At 40.8% G+C, this 25,387-nt stretch overlaps 2 protein-coding genes across 2 annotated transcripts in view; both read left to right on the top strand.

Moving 5' to 3' along the window:
* The window catches only part of emc2 (ER membrane protein complex subunit 2), a 115,498-nt gene extending 90,650 nt beyond the window's left edge, over nt 1–24,848 (top strand). The window contains exon 11 of the mRNA XM_043688741.1: nt 24,476–24,848. Coding sequence (XP_043544676.1) covers nt 24,476–24,562 — 87 coding nt within the window. The 3' untranslated portion in view covers nt 24,563–24,848. The remainder of the gene's footprint in view (nt 1–24,475) is intronic.
* Nucleotides 8,348–9,851, top strand: LOC122549251 (F-box only protein 31-A-like). Its single transcript, XM_043688742.1, has one exon. It carries the CDS (start codon nt 8,683–8,685, stop codon nt 9,346–9,348), a length of 666 nt encoding a protein of 221 aa, XP_043544677.1. The 5' UTR covers nt 8,348–8,682; the 3' UTR covers nt 9,349–9,851.
* Nucleotides 24,849–25,387: the final 539 nt, after the last annotated feature.

The raw sequence follows: 25,387 nt of genomic DNA, 5'->3' as shown, positions 1-25,387 counted from the left end.
TTTGATTTTGATTTGATTTATTATTGCCGCATGTACTGAGGTATAGTGTAAAGTTTTTTTGTTTGGCTTATAGTACAGGCAGATAATACCATGCAGAGTGCATAAGGATAATATAACAGGGCGAGGAATACAATGTTGAGGCTGCAGAGAAGGTGCACAAAGAGTGAGGTCAACATTAAGTTTAAAATTTGAGAGGTCAATTAAGAAGTCTCTCAACAGCGGGGAAGTAGGTGGTCTTAAATCTATTGGTACGTGTTTAAGCTTTTGTATCTTCTGCCTGATGGAAGAGGTTGGAAGAGATTATAACTGGAATGGAAGAGGATCTTTGATTATGTTGGCTGCCTTTCCAAGGCAACTAACGATATAGATGGAGTCAATGGATGGAAGGTTGACTTACGTGATGGACTAGGCTGTGTTCACAATTGTCTGTACTGTCAGTCCTTCTATAACGTGATGGTTGTGTTCTTATACAAGCTCATATTATAGAAGAAATGCACTTTAGAAACAGTGCTTAAAGTGTTGGCGCTATGATCAAATTACAGCCAACACACATTTTAAAAGTTTGCACTGTAGAAACAGTGTCCCCAATTCATCAATCATGCTACAGCGAATTTGTGTTGACAAAACACACGTTATAACAGTATGACCAGTAGATTCTTGAGGTCCTGGGCAGAGCAATTGCTATACCAAGCCAGGATGCATCCCGATAGAATATTTTCTATGGTGCATCTATAAAAGTTGATATCTTCACAGCCATGCTGAATTTCCTTAACCTCCTGAGGAAGTAGAGGCGTTGTTATGTTTTTTTAACCATCATATCAACATAGGTGAACCAGGACACGTTGGTGATTTCACTCCTAGGAACATGACACTGTGAACCATCTCCGCTTTAGCTCCATTGATGTATATACTGGCATATTCTCTACCTTGCTTCCTGAAGTCGATGAGTAGTTTTGTTCTGCTCATGTTGAAGGAGAGGTTGTTGTCTTTACACCATGCTACCAAGCACTCTATCTCTCTTCTGTCTCATATATTTCTGAGATCCGGCCTACTACCATGGTATTGTCAGCAAACTTTTAGGTGGAAAGAGGATGAAATTTGGCCACACATGAGTACAAGGAGCGTAAAAAGGGCTGATAATGCTTCCTTGTGGAGTACCAGTGTTGAGGATTGTCATGGAAGAGTTGCTGTTGCCTGTTCTCACTGATTGTGGTCTGTGGGTCGGGATGGCTTGGAGGGCAACTTGGTGTTCCCAAATATCTGCTATCCCTGTCCTTTTGGATTCACGTGGTCATGGTTTGGAAGGTGCTGTCTGAGGATCTTTCAATTTTTGTAGTGCATCTTGTAGCTGGTACATACTGCAGTTACTGAATGTCAGTGATAGAGGAAGTAGCTATTTTGTCCTGGATTGTATCAAGCTTGTTGAGAGTTGTTGGAGCTGCACCCATCCAAGCAAGTGGGGGAGTAATCTGTCACACTCCGGAGTTGTGCCTTGTACATGGTGAACAGGATTTAAGGAGTCAGGCAGTGAGTTATCTGCTGCACCATTTCTAGCTTCTGACCACTCTCCATTTTATGTGGAGAGTGCAGTTTCTGGTCAGTGGTAACCCCTGGATGGTGATAGTGGGGAATTCAGTGATGGTAACGCCATTGAATATCAAGGGGTGATAGTTAGACTGTCTCCTATTGGAGATAGTCATTGCCTGGCATTGTGTGGTGCAAATGTTACTTGCCATATGTCATCTGAGTCTGGACATTGTCCAAGTTTTGCTGCATTTGAACATGGACTGTTTCAGTCTCTGAGGAGTCACGAATGGTGCTGAACATTGTGCAATCATCGGCAGACAACCCCATTTCCAACGATATAATGGACGGAAGGTCATTGATGAAGCTGTTAGAGATGGTTGGGCCTCAGACACTACACTGAGGAACTCGTACAGAGATATCCTGGAGCTGAGATAACTGATCTCCAACAACCACAACCATCTTCCAACATGCCAGGTGTAACTCCAGCCATTCAGGGGTTTGCCCCTGCTACGCATTGATTCTAGTTTTTCTAGGGCTCCTTGTTGCCACATTTGGTCAAATGCAGCCTTGATGTCAAGGGTTATCACTTCCATCCCACCTCTGGAGTTCACCTCTATTGTCCATGTTTGATCAAGGCTGTGATGAGGTTGGGTGCTGAGAGGCGCTGGCAGAACCCAAACTGGGCATCACCGAGCAGGTACTGTTTGATAACACTTGATAATACCTTCCATCACATTATTGATGACCGAGAGTAGACTGATGGGGTGGTAATTGACCAGGTTGGATTTGTCTTGCTTTTTGCGTAATGGTCAAAGCTGGGCAAATATCCACGCTATCAGGTAGATGCCAGCGTTGCATCAGCTGGAAGAGTTTGACAAGGACAGTGGCAAGTTTTGGAGCACAAGTCTTCGGTACTATTGCTGAATGTTGTCAGGGTCTGTAATCTTTGTAATATCCAGTGCCTTTGACCATTTCTTCATATCAGGTGGCGTGGATTGACTTAGCTGAATACTGGCGGCAGTAATGCTGGAGACCACTTGGGGGAACGAGCTGGATCATCCACTTGCTCTGGCTGAAGATTGCTGCAAATGTTTTACCTTTTGTATGGATGTGTTGGCAGCTTCAATCATCAATTTGCTTCATCCACATTCTACTTTAAAGAATGTAAAAATTTTTGTATTTTCCAGGTAATTGCATGAATCAAGATAGATCATTTAAAATACACATGGTGCGTTAAGTGCTGCAAAGTCTGTGTCAGTCGTTGTGTAGTTGCATCCAGTTGAACTCACTGTAAACTAGTCTGTTCTATCAACTTCATTATTACTGATGTTATGGTAAATTACATCCATGCTTATGACTGTAAATCAAGAGTTTCATGAAGAATGAAGATATGCTACAGGTAACAACTCACAGGATTGTGATAGTTTTCAAAAGGGTCTTAGATGTAGACAGATCAGATCTTGTGTTACTGCTACTGGTGTTTTCAGGATGACCTGGTGAGCAACTATTTAGTTGAAGAAGTCATACATTTCTGTATTGTTAGCATTGTTTTGTTTTGAAGAATGTTAGGAAATAAATAGAATCATAGTGTTACACCGCCCGGAAAAAGACCCTTCGGATCAACTCGTCTGCATTTAGATTAGATTAGATGACATTAGATTACATTACAGTGTGGAAACAGGCCCTTCGGCCCAACAAGTCCACACCGACCCGCCGAAGCGCAACCCACCCATACCCCTACATTTACCCCTTACCTAACACTACGGGCAATTTAGATTAGATATCCAAAACTGATCTCGATCCATTTGCCAGCAGTTGACCCATATCCATCTCCTGATGAAGGGCTTTTGCCCAAAACGTTGATTTCGCTGCTTGTTGGATGCTGCCTGAATTGCTGTGCTCTTCCAGCACCACTGATCCAGAATCTGGTTTCCAGCATCTGCAGTTATTGTTTTTACCCCATATCCATCTAAACCCATATAGTGTGGAAAGCCAAGTGTCCCCATTAAAAATTATTTTTTTCACATGGTCAGTTTTTAAAAAAACATGCAGTAGCATGAAACTATTTGCACAGCTATGGAGCAAGGTGTTCAACCATGAGCAAGGTCTGTGTGTGACCTTCCAGGCTGTTGGAAAACCAAGCAAACCATATTCCCCCTAGCAATTTGGTGGGAACATTGATAAACCTTTGAAATTTATGAACCTGAGTTTCCAGCCCATATCAAGAATTTCTTCACGTCAAAAATAATAGCTGAAAATCTAAAATCAAATACTTGTGTTATTGAGAGAATTTGTGTGATTTTACTTGTGCGTTATCCGCTTGGCTCCTAAGAAATGTGGCCCAGTTGTTTGTAGTTTCCAGAGCTTAAGTTAATCTTTATGTCACGTGTTCATAGTTAGGAGCAGATTGTTATTTTTATCTGTAAATAAATAGTAAAAAAAAAAAAAATTGATGAATGGCACTGTGTTGGGAACATGGCAAGGACAGTGTGTTGCTGCTGCAACAGGAAGACCATGTGAGCAAATTTATGAGCTTTTTTGTTGAATTGCTGAGTAACTCCTCATTGGTGACTGGTGGCCAGCCTGCACTCTCCTTCCCACCCCACGCTCAGATGTAAGAATGTTCTGTCTCTCTCTCCCTCTTCTGTGGAGTGTTAGCCTGGTCCCTTCCTGTTCTTGTGCTTTTACCAGCAGATGAGCTGAGGTAGGGTGTGGGTTAAGATGTCAGGAGGGTTATACTGGAAAAATGGGATGAGGCAGTCTGGCAATGGCGAAGATATGGGATTCAAATCTCACTTGTGGGTTAAATAAGACATTCAAGTTGAGAATAGTCTGGTTCTTCCAGTGTTAGTGATGGGTGGATTGCTGGGTTGGAATCGGTGGTAATGCGACAGAATTCATCACTTAGGTCGAAGGCACTGGCTTTAATCCTCCCAATATTTAATAGGTGGAAATTGCAGCTCATGATGGATTGAATCTCTTGACATGCAGTGTATCATCACAAAAGCATTCGAGCAGTCGAGACAAATGATGAGATTGGAGCCTGATGTACTTTTAGATGATTGTGATGAAGGCCAACATCAAATGGGTTGGAAGGAGCCAAAGACTGATCACTGAGGATTTATCAATGCCTTTGAGAGGCGTCACTCTATAGCACGTTAGGTTTTGTAATATAACTAGTATTATTCTTCTCTTCCTTTCCCTGCTTTCAGATCCTTTCCAGTGTTTTCAGATGTTGGCATCAATTCAAATATGAAATTAACTTTGCTGCACAGTATGTCATAATGCTTTCAGTTATGTGGGAGACTGTGATATTATCAAAGAGGATTTGACGATCTAGCTCATCCGAAATAAATAGTTTTCAACAGAATGTCATGACTCAATGGTTGGGAAGTTAAATACATTTTTAATATCTTGTTAACTAATAGCACATAACTGCGCAACTCATGAGAAACTGTTATGCCCAAGAAACTGGGGAGCTGAGATTTAGGGTAGTGACTGAAAGACACAAGATCAGTGGTCCATGAGCTGCACAACAATCATGCTCCACTGCCAGGAACACTGCTGATAGGTAAGTAGTTAAACTCCGCCATTAGATTGAAGAACTTTCTGCACCCTGAATTATGGTGGTGTTTTACAATATATATCATACATGCAATGGTTGGATTTAATGGCGGAGGGGGAATATTAGTATGTGTATATCATTTCACGGGTTTTGCAATTGTTTCCTGTCCAGACATAGTTGCACCTGATTTCTTTGCTGAGTTATTAGGAAAGGCATAGTAGGGTTTGATAGGGTAGATGTACAGTTGATGTTTCAATGTGTGATCTGACACCAAAACTACAGGCCATATTTCTAACATAATAACCAATAAATTGAAGAATGACTTCAGGAGAAACTGCTTTACCCTGCGAGTAGTGAGATTGAGAAATCTGTGATAATATGAAGTGGTTGATGAAATTATTTTAGATGCATTTAAGGAGAAACTCGATCAATACGTGAAGTAGAATGAAATCAAAGGTTATACTGTCATAGTGAGATATAGACTGTCTAGAGTATAAGCTAGTATTGGCCAGTTGGACCAAATGCCTGGTTTCTGTGCTGTAGATACTGTGAAATTCTTTTTTCCTCTCCTTGTTCTGTCCGTGCCAGGATATACTGCTCCATTACCTTGCCCAAGCAGCAACTCCTAATATGAACTGTGAAGCTGATGGACCATCCAACCATGGAAGTTAGATAATTGTGACTGGCTTTCCCCTCTCTTGAAGAGTTAAAGATAACTCAGTTAATATTTGAGTTTGATAACCATTTGCTTCTGACAAAGGACCATTGACCTGAAATGTTAGTCTGCCCCCTCCATTCTCCACAAGCACTGTCTAACCTTGTGATTGTTTATCCCATCTTTTGGGATTTTTAAGTATCTCAAAATGCTGTATATTTCTTTCTGATCCTAGCCTTTCCTGATCTGCCTGTCAAATTGTAGCAGGAGTTTGCTAGGAACGTCACAGTTTTTGCCATGATGCTTTGACATCCCTGCTCCTGGCATGCCAATTATTGAGCATCCATCACTTGCTTGGCTGTGATCAGTGGACTTGGCCAGGGACTGGAAATCAAATATTTAGCGTGACTATAAATTGGCAAGAACTATTGAGAGTAGTTTTCTTTTGAGAAAAGACTGACAGGATTTGTTTCTTCAGGTTTCTCTTCAACATAAGACAGCATTCAAAATGTGGGTAAACAATCTGTCAAGTATTTGCTAAAACATAACAAATAATTATCATGAGCTTGAGGGTAGTAGAGGGGTGAATTTTTATGTAGACTCTTCAAATGCTCAACAGTGATATGAAGTGCATGTGCTTTGTCCAATATTTATCTAACTCCCTTTTGAACGTTAAGTTATGAAAAAAGTTGTGTTTTCCCGATAGCGAACTGCAGTATATTTCAATCATAAGGATGTACCTAAACTATGAGGGCATATTAAACTAATCAATTAAAATGGATCTTATAATAAATGCTGGAAGTGAGAAATGGAAATCAAACGCAGATGGATTTAGTTCAAGACCAGAAGAGAGCATTTCAGGTTGTCAATTCTCTTAAAACCCTCATCTCTTTTAGAAGCTAAAAAGACTTGCTGTGCGTCTAGGATTTCATGTGTTTTACACAGATTAAATGCTGGCAGTTGGGTGAACCTTTTGGGACTTTATGGCAGGCCACAAGCTGAATGGGTGTTCAGAATTCAAGCAATGTCAGAAATATAACTCTCATTTCAGTTGCTGTCTAGACAGCTATCAAACCTGAGTATGGTTAAAAGAAAAAGATGTGCCGTCAAAGCTTTTTGTATTTGTGGCAATTCCTGATGAAACCATCAAATTTATGCTGTGATCTGGAGTGTTTTTGTTTAATGTTTGGAAAGAGATGGCATCACATTAATGTCCCTGAAATAGTAAACCAGGCACCCAGATTAATGTACTGTGGCCATGTGTTCAAATCCTATTATTGAAGCTGAAAGGACTTAAATTCTGATAATAAATCTGAAGTTGAAAGCTAGCTTCAGTAATGGTTGTAAAAACCAGCCTGGTTTGCTGATGTCCTTTGAAATGGAAATCTGCTATCGTTACCCAGTCTTGTCTACCTGTGACCTCCAGATGCACATTGTGATTGACTCCTAACTTTCCTCTGAACTAGCCTTTGGGGGGGGGGGGGGGGGGGTCAGTGGTTAGTACTGCTGCCTCACAGCATCAGGATCTCTGATTTGATTCCAGCCTCGGGCAACTGACTATGGGGAGGTTGCACATTCTCCCTGTGTCTGCGTGGGTTTCTGCCGGGTGCTCCAGTTTCCTGCCACAGTCCAAAGGTCTGCAGGTACGGTGGATTGGTCATGCTGAATTGCCCATAATGTCCAGGAAAGTGCAGGCTGGGTAGATTAGCCATGGGAAATGGTTAATGTAGGGGGTTGGGTCTGCGTAGGCTGCTCTTTGGAGGGTCAGTGTGGAATCAATAGGCTGAATAGCCTACTTCTGTAGTGTAACGATTCTATGATTCTGTCTCCTGAATGGTCTGGCTCCAATTGTACGGCAGTGCCTCCTAGTTCTAGAGTCCCAAACCAGTGGAAATAGGTTATCTATCCTGTCTTTTCTCTTAATACCTTGAAGACTTCAATCAGACCATCCCTTAACTTTCTAAACTCTAGAGAAAACATGGCTAATTTGTATAATTTATCCTCAGCTTAACTCCTAAACTTCAGGTAAGTCATTATAAATCTACATTCTACTCCTTCCAAGGCCAAAATGTCCTCCTTAAGTTGTAGTGCCCAGATCCGCACATAGTACTCTAATTGGGGTTAGATTTTACCCTCTCACTCTTGTTCTGAGGTAAGATCAAATGTAATCGGCATTAGAATCCCAAGTATTTAAATGTTAGTTTTGGCAAGTTGCAAGTCCACACAACGCAATTAGATACAGAAGATGTATTTCCTCGCATTTTCTACTTTATGAAAAATAGTCAAGTTTTGTACTATCAAATGACTACGAATCAAATCTAATCTATTCTTAAGTTCCTTGTTTCTATAAACCCCTGCAGAAAGATTCAGACTCTGGTAAACTGAATTGGTTTGAGTGAATGCTGAATTGCAAATCCTAATCTCAAGTAAAAGAGGAAAGAGCAGGGTGAATGCCTCCCTGTCCATGAGCAGACTTGTTATTGGATGTTGATAATTCAGTCATTCTGCTGCTGGCCACTCCAAGACCATTTGCAGCAGAATGCATTTACAGATAAATTGGATGTCCATTCAACAGAGACCAAATTAACTGACCAAATATACCTCGTAATAATACAGCAAATCTCACAAAGGTGATATTCAGATTGTAAAGAAGGATGAGTTTTCAACCAAGTGTAATCAGACTGATTTCCACCGGATGGCTGGAGGGAGACAGGAGGAATTCCGGACTTGGTTAGCAGAGGAGTGGGGTCGTACACTGGAGGATATTTTCCATGAGCACATGCAGGAGCTGATCCTTATGAAGTTTATCTACACCAGCCAATATGATAACTGCCTGACATAGCGTAGGATCTACTTACCGCCATCTGCTCCAGAAGACCTTCTCCCACCTGGTTTCTTTAAAGGAACATATGGAAGCCACGGGCTGGAGATAGTAATGTTGAGCTTCCATGGAACCCATATCAAAGTAACAAAAATCACTGGAGACCCGAATGTACCTGCTGGTCAGCTGACTTTGCACATTGATGTCACTCGGCCTGTCCTATTTCCTGACGTCGAACATCTTCGAAGTTTCGACAAGCTGTCTCAAATTGTGCTGGAAGTTCACCAACAAGTGCAATGTGACCAACAGAATCAGGAGCACTGGCATGACAGCTCTCAACAAAATCCAAGCAGCTTGCAGCCTACATGTAATGGTGTCCAAGAACCAGAAGACCAAGAAAAGAAAGCTGCTGGGATGAGCACAATGCTTGAGACAGGGGAATCAGAGGGAGCAACTGCAGGAGGGTCACCAGCACCGTCAGTGCCTGGGCAACCCTTTGTGCTACCTGTGGGAGTGATGGCTCGAAATGAAGTGTATCCAAGAACATGTAGGGCCTGTTTTTATGGCACAGGCCTGATCGCAGGTCATGGATTCACCAGCCCCGAAAGGACACCTGGGCTTTTTGTCCTATTTGATGAGCAATGTTTTGGCTTCATCTGGCTGGATCTGAAATCCTTCAGCTTGTACAGCAGGATTGAAGACTCGCTAAGAGGCGCACAAGCTCCTTTCAGAGAAGCTTTCGAATTGATGCTCAAAAGTATGCAATCATGGACGTCCTGACTAATGTTCGTTCTCGGGGAACGATGTGTTGCATCTCTGAGAAATCACAGTTGTGTGAAGCAGTCCCTCCCCATGTACACTAAAGCATGCACTTTGGAAAGAAAGCCTGGTGTTTGAAGTTGCCAGAACCACATATCGCCTGCTCCTCACCTTAACCCCCACCCTATCTCACCTGAGCTACTACCCGAAGGTAAAATTGCTGCAATGGTTTCGTAAAATGTTTTTCAGAGCTGCCTTCGTGGATTGAGCAGAGAAAGCAATGTAGATGGGAGTGTGGAGAACACCAGTGCTCACTTTTGCATTAGCATGAAAGATGGGATGAATGTTGATTTGAATGAAGCTTTGCTGTACTCTGAGCAAACGTTGATGGTTCATTGAGGGGTTCTGAGGGACTTTGTCTTTTAATTTTGTTACAAATAGTTAAACACCTTTACTTTGACTGTGTTTGGAGAGAGAGAGAATGTCAAGGAAGTGATGATTTTTATTTTTAATGACACAAACAAGATTATAAAAAAAAATTTTTTAAAAATGGGCGGCACGGTGGCACAGTGGTTAGCACTGCTGCCTCACAGCGCTAGAGACCTAGGTTCAATTCCCGCCTCAGGCGACTGACTGTGTGGAGTTTGCACATTCTCCCCGTGTCTGCGTGGGTTTCCTCCTGGTGCTCCGGTTTCCTCCCACAGTCCAAAGATGTGCAAGTCAGGTGAATTGGCCATGCTAAATTGCCCGTAGTGTTAGGTAAGGGGTAAATGTAGGGGTATGGGTGGGTTGCGCTTTGGCGGGGCGGTGTGGACTTGTTGGGCCGAAGGGCCTGTTTCCACACTGTAAGTAATCTAATCTAATCTAATCTAATTCAAATGTTTTCACATGTATTTGGTAGAGCACTGCATGGTGTTTCAAAGGAGTATCTTCAAATAAAATCTGATTGTTATAAAGGTCATATCAGAGCACTGAAATTATATTTGCAACCTGCTTGCAGAACAATATTTGATTTCAAGTCTTAAATCCCACTGGAGGGATAAGCCTTTAGTTGATGGCTAAAAAATCTTGCTATGTTTTTGTTTTTAAAAGCTTGGATTTTAATCAATTAAATTATTCCATAACCTTGTATTTTATCCAATGTAGCAACAATGGGTTTCCTTCATAACCATTGTAATAATCACTCAAATTATTACTTTGCACGCTCTGGGTTATCTTTGAATTCAAATATTTCACTGTTCAGTGAACATGTAGTATGCCTTAGACACTGAATGCAGGTTTCTGGTGTAGCTTTCTTCATCATCTCTTCTGTCAAGTACAGAAATCTTCATAATTTTTTATGTGTATTGTTGAGATATACTGATGTGAAATTGTTTATTGAAAGTTTTCAACAGCAGCTTATGTGTCTTTCTCATATCTTTAATGTAGTAAAATGCCCCAATATGTAGTTTGGAAATCTTTTCAATAGCTTCCCCATAAGCGTTAAAGAAATATATATACATTGCCAGTGGGAGCACTGCCATCTACTTAAAACTTGCAGTCATTTTGCATTGTCTTCTGTTTTTGTGTGGTTTGACAATCAGTTATTCTGATGTGTTTTCAGCTGAGGGTGTTATGAATAGCCTGAAATGTAAGACATAGTTAAATATGTTTCATGCCATTGTGCTAGTGAGAATGATGCTATTTATTATTTTCTTCAGAGGATCTTTCACCAATAATTTATCACAGTGCAACCTGCAGTGTGCTATAATAAAAATATGATCATCAGTGAAAATTGTTTTGATAGCTTGGAATCAATACAATCGTGTTAAACCTAGTTTATTCGGCACTGGTGAACCATATATGATCATTTCTGTTCTTTTTTTACGTTGCAAGTTATTTGTTCACAGTATTTAAACTACAAGCATATATTCAATCTCATATTTATTTTAACTGTTATCTAGTATTAATGAAACTGTTGGGTTGATGGTTTGCCCACCTTTCATTGCCAATTGGCAGTGTGATGGGACAGATCACTAACCACAACTGTAGGTTTATATTCTACTTGAACTACATAGTCAGAAAACATCTTCTAATGTTAGATGGAGTTGTCACAAGTTCAACAAGGTCACCCTGCATTCACCAAGTAAATGGAGTAAAATGGCATCTTGTTAGCTGGAACTCAAGAAATATTGATTGTGTTTTTATGAGCAACAACATAAAAACTAATTGCTGCTATGGTATTAGCAGTCATTATTGATAAGTCCCTTCAAGCAGCTTAAAATGGCAACCACAATTTTCTTGTTAAATAACCACATTGGATGGCCTGGGATTCAGGTCCTGGGATTCTCACTTCCGTGATCCACCTGCTCTTTGTAGCTGTAGTGTCATTCAGTTACAGTCAATAACTTTTACTCAGTGTATTGGGTTTGATTGGTCGGAAAGTGACCCAGGCAGAAAAAGGGAAATTTCACTGGTGTATTTTCTATATCATTGTAATAGGGTAACCTTCACCTTCCTGACTGGATGCACTTATTCTGGCTGTTGCAGATATGATTAGCTCCATCTGGAAACTTTCTTTCTTTCAATACAAACTTTGTTCATTGCTTTGTTGTGTTCCTTTCCATCATCACCTCCATTTACAAGTATTGAAACTGTCTTTCTGATTTGGTGTGTGTTTGTATCAGAAGGTCCCCTCCAAACTTTCAAGTATACTACTCTGAGTGGCGTTGGAGTGCAATCCTGAAGGAATATTTTCAGAGTAAATCTTAAAATGAAGTTCCCAACTCCCCTCTCAGGTTATCATCTCATGGTGTTACTTCTCAAAAAAGCGGGAGAGCTGTCCTGTAGTTGTTCTTGGGCAGTATTTATTTCTCAACCACCATCATAAAAAATATTTGATCATTATCAGAGTGTCTGTTGTGGGAGCTTGTTGATTGTAAGTTGGTTGGTTTGTTTTTCCCATATTACAATAGTGACTAACCCTTGAAAAGTATTTAAAATGCTTTGGAATGTTCTGGTCTTTGTTGAAATTTATAACGTACCTTATTTTAAAAAAGGAAACAGCTACACAGTAAAGTGACAGAATGGTACCAGTTGCAATAAAAAGTCATTCTCAATGATATCACCACTAGTTTCCTGCCCCCTGAGGTCTGTGGCAGGAACCAAATTGCCAAAGACAACTTAAGGAGACAAGACAAACAGTGTTCGGACTATCTGCTTGCTGAGCTTCATATCAGGTCTGAACCCTGGCAGATGTACAACCCTCTGGCAATCCTGACTAGTCCTTTTTGCTCCTTTGTGGGTTGGTGGAAGGAGTGGGTTCCAACATGGGCAGAATGGCATGTGGTTACTTCTCTGATCCCTTTAAGTTCCAGGCTATACTAAATGTGTTTAATTGTTGCCTCATGGTTGGCATATGTTGCTATCTGCTGCCTGTTGGTTGGTGAGTGTGTACTTTATTCCCTGTATGGAAGGTGACATTAATGCTTTAAGTTCAGAAGCTGTCCATGTATTTCACTCAGCTGCATTGTTCCAAACACTGGAGTTTACAAATTGCATAATGTGGCTTCCATCCCATGGCAAAACTGCTAACAGTATTCATTATCAGTAACGCTGCAACCTTTAGGTTTAAGAACCTAATTTAACCAAAGACAAACTGTTTATTTCAGAGAACTTGGCAGAGTTGAGCTGCATTCTGGATGGATATGCCTGGTTGTAAAGGGATAAATTATAATAGCCATCTGTTTAGCATTAAGGGCATCACACAGTCATCATGCACCATTCTATGGAATGGCTTACACTTTGGATTTGCTGCTTTGCCTGTTTGTCTAACGCTGCTAAATTGTATTTCTCAATATTAAACTTCAGCTCATCAATTAAACTTGATTCAAGGACATCCTTCTCTAAGTCAAAATCTTTTTGCGGTATTTGGGTGTTGAATATCATTTAATCTCCCGATCATACAAAATATTGTTCAAGTTCATTTAGTATTCAATGAATTAATGATCGTTCTGAAAGTTAGCTGCCTTACATATTGTTAAAAAAAATCTGACATTGCGTTACTCGCCATGCAATTTCTGTTTCATTGCAGTTCTTTTCACTTCTAATGCTGGTTTTGTAAGTCAGCAATTCTAGTTCTGTTCTAGTTTGCCTGATTGTTATCTCTGGGTTCCCAAGAGCTGACATCTGCAGCCAAGTTAAAATGCACTCTGCATCAAAGCTGTTCCTTGAGGGACTGGGACTCCCCTGGCATCTGATTAGGATTGTTTTGGCTTGCACAGGAATGGGAGGCTAGTGAAGAAAGGGCTTCTGTTCTCCTCGAACACAAATGTAACTTTTTTTTAATCAGCCAGGGAAAGGAAGTAACAAGCAACCTCCTCGACTGCCTCTAACCCCACTTGAAAGCTTTTATCACTCTCACCAGTTGTGGGAACTGAGTGTGTGAAAGGTGCCTACACCTATCGGCAAATGGAAATTAAAGGACATCTTTCTTTGCCCTTTAGGCTCACCCTAATGTTCCATTTCTTTGAAACCGCCATCATCTTTGGCTGAAATACACTGCTGGACAGGGCGTGCTGATTGATTGATTGTGACAAAGGGTTACCTCCTTTGCAGGATTTGGTCATTAGAACATCAGTGCCATTGCTACCTGGTGATTATCATCACTATTCCAGGGAAGTATACACTTAGAAGATATTCAGGCATTTGTCAGTGGGGGCTGGGAGGGCGGGTAGGAACAGAGGCCTGGGTGGATCAAGAGTCAGAGCTGAACTGAGAGTTCAGCTGCAGGCCAACAGCTGGTATTTGTGTACCCACATGGGCCATTACTGAAAAATACCTCCACTGTACTGTCACATTAATCAAGTCAGGAAATGATAGTTTTAAACTGACTGCAGAAGAGTACAGCTACAGAAATTGATTTCAAAGCATGCCAATAATACCATACGGAATTTTAAAAACCTTTCTTATCCAATGTATCCGTATTCAGCTAATAGGAATTGGATTACTCGTTTTCAAAAAAAAATGATCAAGTTTTTCTTATGAAGGGAAGGAAACAATTACAGAAAGCATAATAAGATGGTAGTTAAGGAGCCATGATTTGAATAGTCTTAGAATGTTTACTTGAATGTTTTTGAAAGAGAACTCATTACATTTTTGTTAATCTGATAGGATTGAAGAGAGGCATGACTTTGCTCTCACTCGAAACTGGTATTAAAAATTGGCACTACTTATTCAGGAAATAGACTATGCATATTTAGTCCATAAAAATAAGTAGTTAACTAGCAAAGTGCTGCTTCTGTCATATAACCTACTTTAATTAAGCTAAATGAGAATGATTCCAATTGGGCTATGGATTTGGAAGAAGTGATCATCTGTTATTTAAACACACACTCATGTCTTGAACTGTATCAGTTCTGGTTTTATTGAGAAGTGCAGAACATTGGGTGATGTTTGAACCTGAGGGCCACCACGTGTTAGGTAAAGGGAGAGATTGGCAAGGTTGATGGTAACCTCAGCTGTTGCGGGACTTAGACCCATGCTATTGACATCACTCTGCAACGCAAATCAGCCGTCCAGCCAGCTGAGCTGAATGACTTTTGAACCCAGTAGATACTGGGTACTTGTCTGTATTGCCTTGTATTTGCAAATATCAACTGAAGTTGATCCAAAGACAATCCCTAACCAATTATCCACTATTTCATCCTGGAAATGACACAAAAAGCAAGACATAAACTTTAAAGAGGGGAAGTAAGTTTTGCTATTACTGCCAAAACTAGTTTTTAAAAACAGCTGAGAAAGTAAGTACACTATTTAGGGCACTATGGTAAGTGCACTATCTGTATCATGCAGATCAGATAGATAGCTGATTCCTTTGAAATAACACACAGGAATGCATCACCCATCTCAAAATGGCTGAAATGTTTTACAAGAAATGTAGCTGTTTTTGAAATGTGCCATCTTTGTAATGTCAATAACACAGCAGTCAACTTGTACAAAGCGAGCACCCACAAACAACAATATGACAATCATCAAATAGTTGTCTTTTGGGTGTTCAACTAAACATTTGGTTAGTGAGGACATTTCTATTTTACCCTGATATAATGCTATGGAATGTTTTCCACCAATATGTGAAAGCTGACAGCATCAATTTACTGAAAGACCACATTTTTAACTGTGCAGCTGTCCCTTCAACATTGTAGTAGAGTGTCAGCTCAGGACCCAGGAAGTGAAGACTTAAATGAGATTTCTCCAAGAGAGAGAACTTCAACTCTTAATTGTGATGCTTCCATTGCTTGTTTCAGTGAGGGTGGCAAACTCCTTCCCTGAAGTTCACTAAGTGGGTCAGATGAGTTTTCACAACTATCAGTGATATTCGTCAGTCACCATTACTGAGATTCAATGCCATATTTTCTTTAAAAATTGTTTGGGATGTGGGTGTCAGCATTTATTGCCCATCCCTAGTTGCCCTTGAGAAGGTGGTGGTGAGCTGCCTTCTTTAACTGCTGCAGTCCTTGGAGTGTAGGGAGACCCACAATAATGTTAGGAAGGGAGTTCCAGGATGTGACCCAGTGACATTGAAGAAACAGTTATATGTTCCCATGCACATGCTGCCCTTGCCCTTTTCGATGATGGAAGTTGTGGGTTTCAAATCACTGTTGAAGGAACCTTTGTGAATTACAACAGTATATCCTTGTATATGGAGCACACTATTGCTGTTGGCAGTAGTGGAGGGAGTGAATGTTGAAGGTAGTCGACGTGGTGCCAGTCAAACGGTTTGCTTTGACCTGGATCATGTCAAGCTCCTTGAGTGTTATAGAGTCATAAAGATGTACAACACAGAAAAAGACCCATTGGTCCAACTCGTCCATGCTGACCAGATATTCTAACCTATTCTAGTCCCATTTGCCAGCACTTGGCCCATACCCCTATTAAACCCTTTCCATTCATATAGGTATCTGGATTGGTATTAAATGTTGTAATTGTACCAGCCTCCACCACTTCCTGTGGCAGCTCATTCCATACATACACCACCCTCTGCCTGAAAAAGTTGCCCCTTAGGTCCCTTTTAAATTTATCCCATCTCACCCTAAACGTATGACCTCTAGTTCTGGATTCCCCATCCCAAGAAAAAGGCCTTGCCTCATCCATGCCCCTCATGACTTCATAAACCTCTATATGGGTCACCCCTCAGCCTCTGACGCTCCAGGGAAAACAGCCCCAACCTATTCTCCTTTTGGCTCAAATCTTCCAACCCTGGCAACATCCTTGTAAATCTTTTCTGAACCCTTTCAAGTTTCACAACATCTTTACGATAGAAAGGAGACCAGAATTGCGCATAATATTTCAAAAGTGGCCTAACCAATGTCCTATACAGCCACAACATGACCTCCTGACTCCTATACTCAATGCTCTGACCAATAAAGGAAAACATACCAAATGCCTTCTTCACTATCCTACCTGCCTCAACTCCACTTTCAAAGAACTATGAACCTGCACTCCAAGATCTCTTTGTTCAGCAACACTCCCCAGGACCTTACCATTAAGTGTAAAAGTGACAGCTGAAACTGACAACCGGAAGCGGCAGGGACAGGCCACTATAAACACCGGAGGAAACATCAAAGAAGTGCTTCGCAGGAGGCTCCCAAGCACTGATGATGTCACCTAGCCAGGGGACGAAACGTTTGCAACAAAAACTTCCAGCTCGGCGAACAGAACCACAACAACGAGCACCCGAGCTACAAATCTTCGCACAAACTTTGAATTAAGTGTAAAAGTCCCGCTCTGATTGGCCTTTGCAAAATGCAGCACCTTACATTTATCTAAATTAAATTCCATCTACCATTCTTCAGCCCATTAGCCCATCTGTTCAAGACCCCGTTGTACTCTGAGGTAAATTCTTCGCTGTCCACTGCACTACCAGTTTTGGTGTCATGTGCAAACTTGCTAACTATGCCTCCTTGGTTCACACCCAAAACATTTATATAAGAATGCAGTGGACCCAGCACTGATCACAGGCCTCCAGTCTGAAAGGCAGCTCTCCACCACTACCCTTTGTCTTCTACCTTTGAGCCAGTTCCGTCACCAAATGGCTAGTTCCTGTATTCCATGAGATTTAGGAGAAGTTGAGGACTGCAGGTGCTGGAGATCAGAGTCGAAGAATGTGGTGCTGGAAAAGTACAGCTGGCCAGGCAGCATCTGAGGAGCAGGAGAGTCAAAGTTTCGGGCATATTCCTGATGAAAGGCTTATGCCCAAAACATCAACTCTCCAGCTCCTTGAATGCTGCCTGACTGTCTGTGCTTTTCCAACACCACACTCTTTGACTTCCATGAGATTTAACCTTGCTAACTAGGCTACCATGAGGAACGTTGTCGAACACCCTACTGAAGTCCATATAGATCATGTCCACAGCTCTGACCTCATCAATCCTCATCAGGGTACACCTGATCAGGTCCTGGGGTTTTACCCACTTTTATGTATTTTAAGACATCCAGTACCACCACCTCGGTAATGTGGACATTTTTCAAGATGTCACCATCTATTTCCTCGCATTCTATATCTTCTGTCTCCTCCACAGTAAACACTGATGCAGAATACTTGTTTAGCTTCTCCCCATCTCCTGCGGCTCCAAACATAGGCTGCCTTGCTGATCTTTGAGAGGCCCTATTCTCTCCCTAGTTACCTATTTGACTTTAATGTATTTATAGAATCCCTTCGGATTCTCCTTAACTCTATTTGCCAACGCTATCTCATGTCCCCTTTTTGCCCTCCTCATTTCCCTCTTAAGTATACTTCTACTACCTTTATACTCTTCCAAGGATTCACTCGATCTCTGCTCTTCTGTACCTGACATATGTTTCCTTCTTTTTCTTAACCAACACCTCAGTTTCTCCAGTCATCCAGCATTCCCTACACGTATCAGCCTTTCCTTTCACCCTATCAAGAATATGCTGTCTCTGGACTCTTGTTATCTCATTTCTGAAGGCTTCCCATTTTCCAGCCGTCCCTTTACCTGCAAACATCTGCCCCAATCAACTTTTGAAAGTTCTGGCCTAATACCGTCAAAATTGGCTTCCTCCAATTTAGAATTTCAACTTTTAGATCTGGTCTATCCTCTTCCATCAGTATTTTAAAACTAATAGAATTATGGTTGCTGGTCCCAAAGTGCTCCCCCACTGACACCTCAGTCACTTGCCCTGCCTTATTTCCCAAGAGTAGATGAAGTTTTGCACCTTCTCTAGTAGGTACATCCACATACTGAATCAGAAAATTGTCTTGTACACTCTTAACAAATTCCTCTCCATCTAAACCCTTAACACTATGGCAGTCCCAGCCTATGTTTGGAAAGTTAAAATCCCCTACTGTAACCACCCTATTATTTTTCCAGATAACTGGGATTGCCTTACAAAGTTGTTGCTCAATTTCCCGCTGACTATTAGGGGGTATATAATACAATCCAAATAAATTAATTATCCCTTTCTTATTTCTCAGTTCCACCCAATTAACTTCCCTGGATGTATTTCTTGGAAAACCTTTCTAAGTACAGCTACAATGCTATCCTTTATCAAAAACGCCATTCCTGTCCTGCCTTGCACGCCCCCCCCCCCCCCCCACTCCCTGACTTTCTATTCTTCCTGTAGCAGTTGTATCCTGGAATATTGAGCTACCAATCCTGTCTATCTCTGAGCCATGTTTCTGTAATTGCTATGATATCCCAGCCCCATGTTTCTAACCCATACCCTGAGTTCATCTGCCTTCCCTTTAGGCCTCTTGCATTGAAATGCAGTTTAATTTGTCAGTCCTACTTCTTTAGTGATGTTGGGTTTGCACTCATTCGGACAAGTGATGAGGATTCCATCACAGTCCTAACTTTATTCATTGAACTTAATTGAACCAAAGGCTGCCACGATACAGGTGCACTCTCATACAGACACACAAAGACTGTACAGTTGGATCTGCTACCACTGAACTTTCATGCTGAAATTTGTATAGCATCATATGTCAATAATATTTCCCTTTGCAAATTGTTTTCAGTTAGAGGGGGCAAAAAAGTCCATGTTCTGTAGTGTTTCCACATAATGATACAAACCTTCTTCCCCATTCTGCACCCCCCTCACCCCAGCTTGCTTTCTTTTTGTTGTTTTATGCTTCCCTTCAGCCTCTGCATTCGCTAATTGATACAAGCAAATTCTCTGAAATTGCCAGTTTTATTTAAAAATTGCTGGTCTTATTCAGTCTTTACAGGTCTAGAGTGTGAGGCACAGGTAGGAATGTTTCTTGAACCACACCTTGGTTAACTGCCTTAGTTGACAGCAATGTTGACATACCTTCTTGCTTGGACCAGATGTTCTGGCTGTTTATCGCTGATCCAGGATGGGACTTTCACTGGCTAGCTTGTGAGTTTAACCTCGCAAGGAATTAAGTGAGATAGGGGAGAGTGGGTAAACGGTGTTGAAATGCCCATTAGCCATGATTGAATGATGGAGTGGACTCGATGGGCTGAATGGCCTTACTTCTACTCCTGTGTCTTATGATCTTAATCACCTTTGGATTGTCAGACCCGTATTACGATTAATTTGGGGCACAGTGCACCAAAAATATTCACAGTCTTTCTGTTCCCCAGCACGGAAAGGTGGCTGGATTTATATTACAGTGAACCTGTTGATTCTGCCTCAACACTTGACATTAAATGCAAGGACGAGGACTTGACCAATATTTGTCCCTCCAGCTACATCACTAAAATAGATTATCTGGTCGTTGTCACATTGCTGTTTGTGGAATCTTGTTTTGTGAAGTTTGGTTGGTGCATTTATATTACAACAGTGACTAAACTTTAAAAGTATTTCTTTGGCTATAAAGCTTGCTGGGATGACCTGAAATTGTTAAAGATGCTTTAAAAATGTAAGGTAATTTCTTTTTCTCTAAGGAGCAGCTCTTCCTTGCTTTAATACTTTAGTTTTAGTCCTCAGTGAGGAAAAGGTCGCCTTGAATGATGTGCCAGCCCAGTTTCATGTAGCTTTGTTCTTTTATTTGGTCCTACTTGGCCTATGCTACTGAAGCTATAAATTAATTCACCCTTGTCTGTAAAATCCTTGTAAGGAATTGCTCAATCAAAGTTGTTTAGATGGAGAAGATTTGATACATCAGATGGAATGATGTCAGGAATACACATAAATGTTGCCTTCTTGCCCTGTTGAATTCAGCCCTTCACTCCATGGGCTGATGCTGTGGCTGTGGGATTTACCTATCATAAAACAGCCAGTGCTCATTCAACAACTGGTGAATGTCTAATGTGGAAGATTCATGAACAAAGAGGAATGTGGGCTAGATGACCAAGGTGCATACTACATTAGAAAGATCTGCTTACTTTTTACATAAAACTCTGAAGTTTGCATATGTGTGTTGCAGGGAGTTGAAGATATAAAGTAATGTTCAGGTGGAGCAGGGTGAGAGGTGGAGAGTAATTGTGCTAAGTCAAGCAACTGGAATTTGTTTTTATTTTGTGTCTTCGTTATTTTTTTCTAATTTTATTATAAACCTGTATCTGCAATTAAAATAGTAACTGCCTGTAATGCTTGTAAGGAGTGTGTACAGTTACAGAATTGCCAGTTTTTAACAGGCATATCCTGTTTTACATTTCATAGTCAATGAAGTGCTTTTTGAAGCGTAGTCAATATTATTGCAGGAAATGCAGTTGTCTTTTTACAAAAGCACCAATGGATAATGTCCAAATAATCTGTTTTTAGGTTTTGGTTCAGGGATAGGTTTTGGTTTAGGGATAACTTTTGGCCCCAGCACCCCTGAGAAAGCTCCCTATTCTCCTTTGAAATGATTCTGTGGGATCTTTTCCATGTACCTGAGGGTGCAGGCAGGGCTTAGCATCTCTTCTGAGAAAAGGCACCTCTAGCAATGCTGCATTTGAGCATCAGTGTGGATTTTTTTAGGCTCAAGTCTGTAGAGTCGGGGTCATACTCTCAGCTTTCTCTCACTCAGCAGCAAGAGTGCTTTCAACTGAGCCACAGTTCCCAATTAAAACTTGAAGTAAATTGCACTCAGACGTGGAACTTCATGATTGTTAAGATATGGATATTGGGATTCAGGTGACCTTAATAAGTTGCTTCATCTTGCCCACGTGCTTATAATATTCTACTCAGCTCATAAATTATGATGCACTCTTCTAAATTAGTCAAATTTCCGACTTCCTGAAGAAGGGCTTATGCCCGAAACGTCGATTCTCCTGTTGCTTCGATGCTGCCTGACCTGCTGTGCTGTCTTGAAAAAAAACTTATCACCCATTCTTCTCCAACTGATGAATCAGAATCTTAAGCACAAAAAGATGCCATTCAACCCATTTGTTCTTGTGTTGGCTTTTTGCCATTAGCCCCATTTCATGTGTCTTTCTCTGTTGTCCTGCAAAACATTTCTTTACAGAAATTTTTCTCATTCCATTTGAAATATATATGATTGCATCTCCTTCCAGTACCTTCTCATAACTCAGTAAGTGGAAAAAAAATTCTCATCACCTCCCTTTTAGATCTTTTGCCAGCTACCATAAATCTATATCCTCTGATTACCAACACTGGCTGCCTGTGGAAACCTTATTTACAGAAGATAAAGTAATTGCTGATTTTGAAAATATCATATAAATATGATTAATCAGTTGGAGAAGAATGGGTGATAAGTTTTTTTTCAAGACAGAGCATTACTTTTTGTACGAAAAAGGCAAGTGTTCAATAATTTCTCTGGCACTTAAAATTGAATGCTGGAATTAAATCCTGCACCACATTTTATCAAATCATTTTACATAATGAAGTATGTTAGCCAGAGATATTCTGAAGCTTGGCAGAATCTCTAAACAAAGACAGACCTCATGTTTTAGGTCTCTGACATTCTTTCAGAATTTGTCTCCATGTTTCCTCTCCCTTGTTCAATAAGGAGAAAAGTATTGAATCTTTGTGGGTTGTGATTTTTTATGTTTGAATAATAGTTTCCATGTGAAGAAAGAGTTCCATTGAATTTAAGGGTGGGGGTGCAAGTCGTGGGCAGATGTCAGCATGAAATGCCTGATGCCCTTTTAATGCAGAAAATTGTGTGGAGTGAAAACCATAATTGCTCATCCTACCAGATACTCTTGGAAAGGAGTATTCCTGATTGAGCCACAGTGAAAGCCAGCAACATCACCTTTAGGACTAGTTTGTCATCATTTTGCCACAGCATTAAACATTCCTCCCTTAAATGCCCTGGATGGTTTTCACTCTCGTTTTCAATCTCTTTAACAGCTGCAGAACAGTAATTTTCTGTAAAAGTATTTACTGCATTCTCATTCATTGCTATGATATTGATACCACTGCCTGTTCTGGTATTTGTCACGCACCTTCTCCTTGAACTACTGATGCTAGCAGCTGAAAATGTGTTGCTGGAAAAGCGCAGCAGGTCAGGCAGCATCCAAGGAGCAGGAGAATCGATGTTTCATGCATGAGCCCTTCTTCAGGAATGAGGAAAGTGTGTCCAGCAGGCTAAGATAAAAGGTAGGGAGGAGGGACTTGGGGGAGGGGTGTTGGAAATGCGATAGGTGGAAGGAGGTCAAGGTGAGGGTGATAGGCCAGAGTGGGGGTGGGGGGCGGAGAGGTCAGGAAGAAGATTGCAGGTTAGGAAGGCGATGCTGAGTTTGAGGGTTGGGACTGAGACAAGGCCGGAGTAGGGGTGGGGGCGGAGAGGTCAGGAAGAAGATGCTAGCAGTTTGATACAAACAAATGGCTTGCTTGAAATTTCAGAGGGTAGTTAAGAATCAAACTTGTTAGTATGGGACTTTGGTCTCAGGCTCAGACCAGATGAGCATGACAGGTTTCCTGGATGCGAATGAATCTTTGAAAATGAAATGTGAAGAAAAAGAAACAATTGATGGAAAATGCTTTTTTTCCTAAGTGTTACCTAAATAAACATTTAGAATGGGACATATGCAGAAAATACTAGCTTCTGTGAACAGAAAAACATTTTTAATATTCTTCGTTTTTTTCTGCACCTCATGAGTTTGTGGTAAGTCAGTTGTAATTATGCATATTTTAGATGCTGAATGTAAATGCAAGAAAAAGTAACACGTTCTGGAAGTTCTTCCTTAGCTGTGAATTTTGTTTTAATATAATTTGTGTTTTCTATTAAATCACATTATTGAGAGCTTTTTTAAAACTGCTCAGTCCACCATTCTCTCTGCAAAAAAAGAAAAGAAATCATATCACAAAATGTCAAATATCTATGTCAACACAGACATTTAATAGCAATGGATTAAGTTTAGGAACGCAGCCAAGATTTTTTTTTCAAACTGATGGCAGAGCAAGCTTGCTGTCTAAATCAGCTACAGTCTGCTCTCACTCTGTTACTGCCTCTGCAGTGCTCTCCCAAGCTTGAGAGTGTTGAGTGAGCCTGGATATTCGAATGCTTGTGATTTTGGGCACAGCTATCTGAACAGTGTTTAAACCCAGTGACCAATTTAGACAGCAGGAGTGTAATCGAAGTGCTTGATAGTCTCACTTCATCCATCCAAAGAGCAGTGAAACTTTTGAAATTTAATTAAAAATCCACTCCTGTGGTCCATGGGTACTTAACATTCAAATACAATTTGGAATTAAATTTGATGACACATTGATGGATGGCAAGTGCTTCAGACAAAGTGATGAGCTTTACTGAGCTCATAGCCTTTTCCTTTATCCTTCGTTTCTGCTTCTGTTCAGTAGGGCAGTGAAACCCAGCTAGAGTGAGTGCAAATTATTGGATGATTGCCATCAGATGTGTCAAAGAGTTCCTCTTCACCATATTATCAGAATACTCAAACATTTTAGGAATTAACATGAACCTTTTCCATTCCTCCCACCAAATCTCAATTAAATATCTCCTTTCTCATGTGGATAGAAACCAGTTGCTTAGAATTTTGAGTGCAAAGTGAGGACACATTTACATTGAAGTTTGTGGGAAAAGCGTTGTATTGAAAATATGTCAAGTCTCTTGGATTCAAGTAAAGTGTCTGTAGTTTAATTGTCTTTTGAAAGCTGCATAAGAAGTCATTTCAGCAGTCAAATTTGAGTGATTCTGATGCTTAATGGCTCAACGTCATAAACTAAAGCAATGCGCTGGCTATAGTTATATCTAATTCTTCCTCCTCTCAATTTTCAGCTTGCAGGTCGCAGCAGAAAGGAGACCAAGTACTCGCTAAAGGTTGTGGAAGATATGCTGGAAGCGTTGCAGATCACACAGTCGTGAAGTCATTGTGTTTGTGTGGATCTGTCGCATTCAACCCTGCAACTTCGTGCACTCTTGGGATCTGGCTTCAGCACACCTCCTCTGTCCTCTTCAATGCTGGCACAGCTGCAAACTTTGTGAACTTAATTCAGAGATTTACTGCCAATGTGACTGCTACTTCACATCAGGGGCAATTAACCAATGTTCAATTAGAGACCGGTTGATAGCTTGTAATGTTGGAGTTATTAAATATTTATAAATCTATGGAAAAGCATATTCACCAATAAAGTGAGTGTTTTACCAATCATTGGTGAACTCAGTGATCTCTGACTTGCAAACCTTCCTTATACAGTGTTTAGATACCTTTGTGATAAAAGATACAATGATTATGTTACCCCCTTACCTAAAATATAAACAATACACCATGCCAATATTGTCCTATCCAGTTAGTGTAGTTGTCTAAACTGAGGCCACATTCATCAAGAGTTGGTGATGTGTACCTCACTGGAGTATATCAGATGTCACCCACACCAGCCCAGTTACTGTAACAAGGTCACCAATGCCGCTTGTTGTGCATATTAAGACCCCAATGTTTAAGTGTCTGATCACTGCTTGATAAAAGACCTTTCTGTAACTTTCACATTGGCTTGGGCATAAATCCTAATACACTCCAGTAATGCTGTTGCAAATTTACCGTTTGTGAAGTTTCTGGATTTTGCATTAGTTCTGTAAATAAGCGTTTGCTTCTTGTACCTATTTTCACACGTGGACAATGACTCTAAGTCTGATCTGTTGCAATTGTAACTTTGTAACAAAAACTTGCAGTGGTACGTATTGATCAGCAAG

Source organism: Chiloscyllium plagiosum, chromosome 4 (assembly GCF_004010195.1).
Source record: "Chiloscyllium plagiosum isolate BGI_BamShark_2017 chromosome 4, ASM401019v2, whole genome shotgun sequence".
Taxonomy (NCBI): Eukaryota; Metazoa; Chordata; class Chondrichthyes; order Orectolobiformes; family Hemiscylliidae; genus Chiloscyllium; species Chiloscyllium plagiosum.
The sequence above is the reverse complement of the archived record's forward strand: the minus strand, read 5'-3'. Positions and strand labels throughout refer to the sequence as shown.

Coding starts and splice junctions, on each gene's coding strand:
- LOC122549251 (XM_043688742.1), top strand. CDS start 8,683: ATGTTGAGCTTCCATGGAACCCATATCAAAGTAACAAAAATCACTGGA.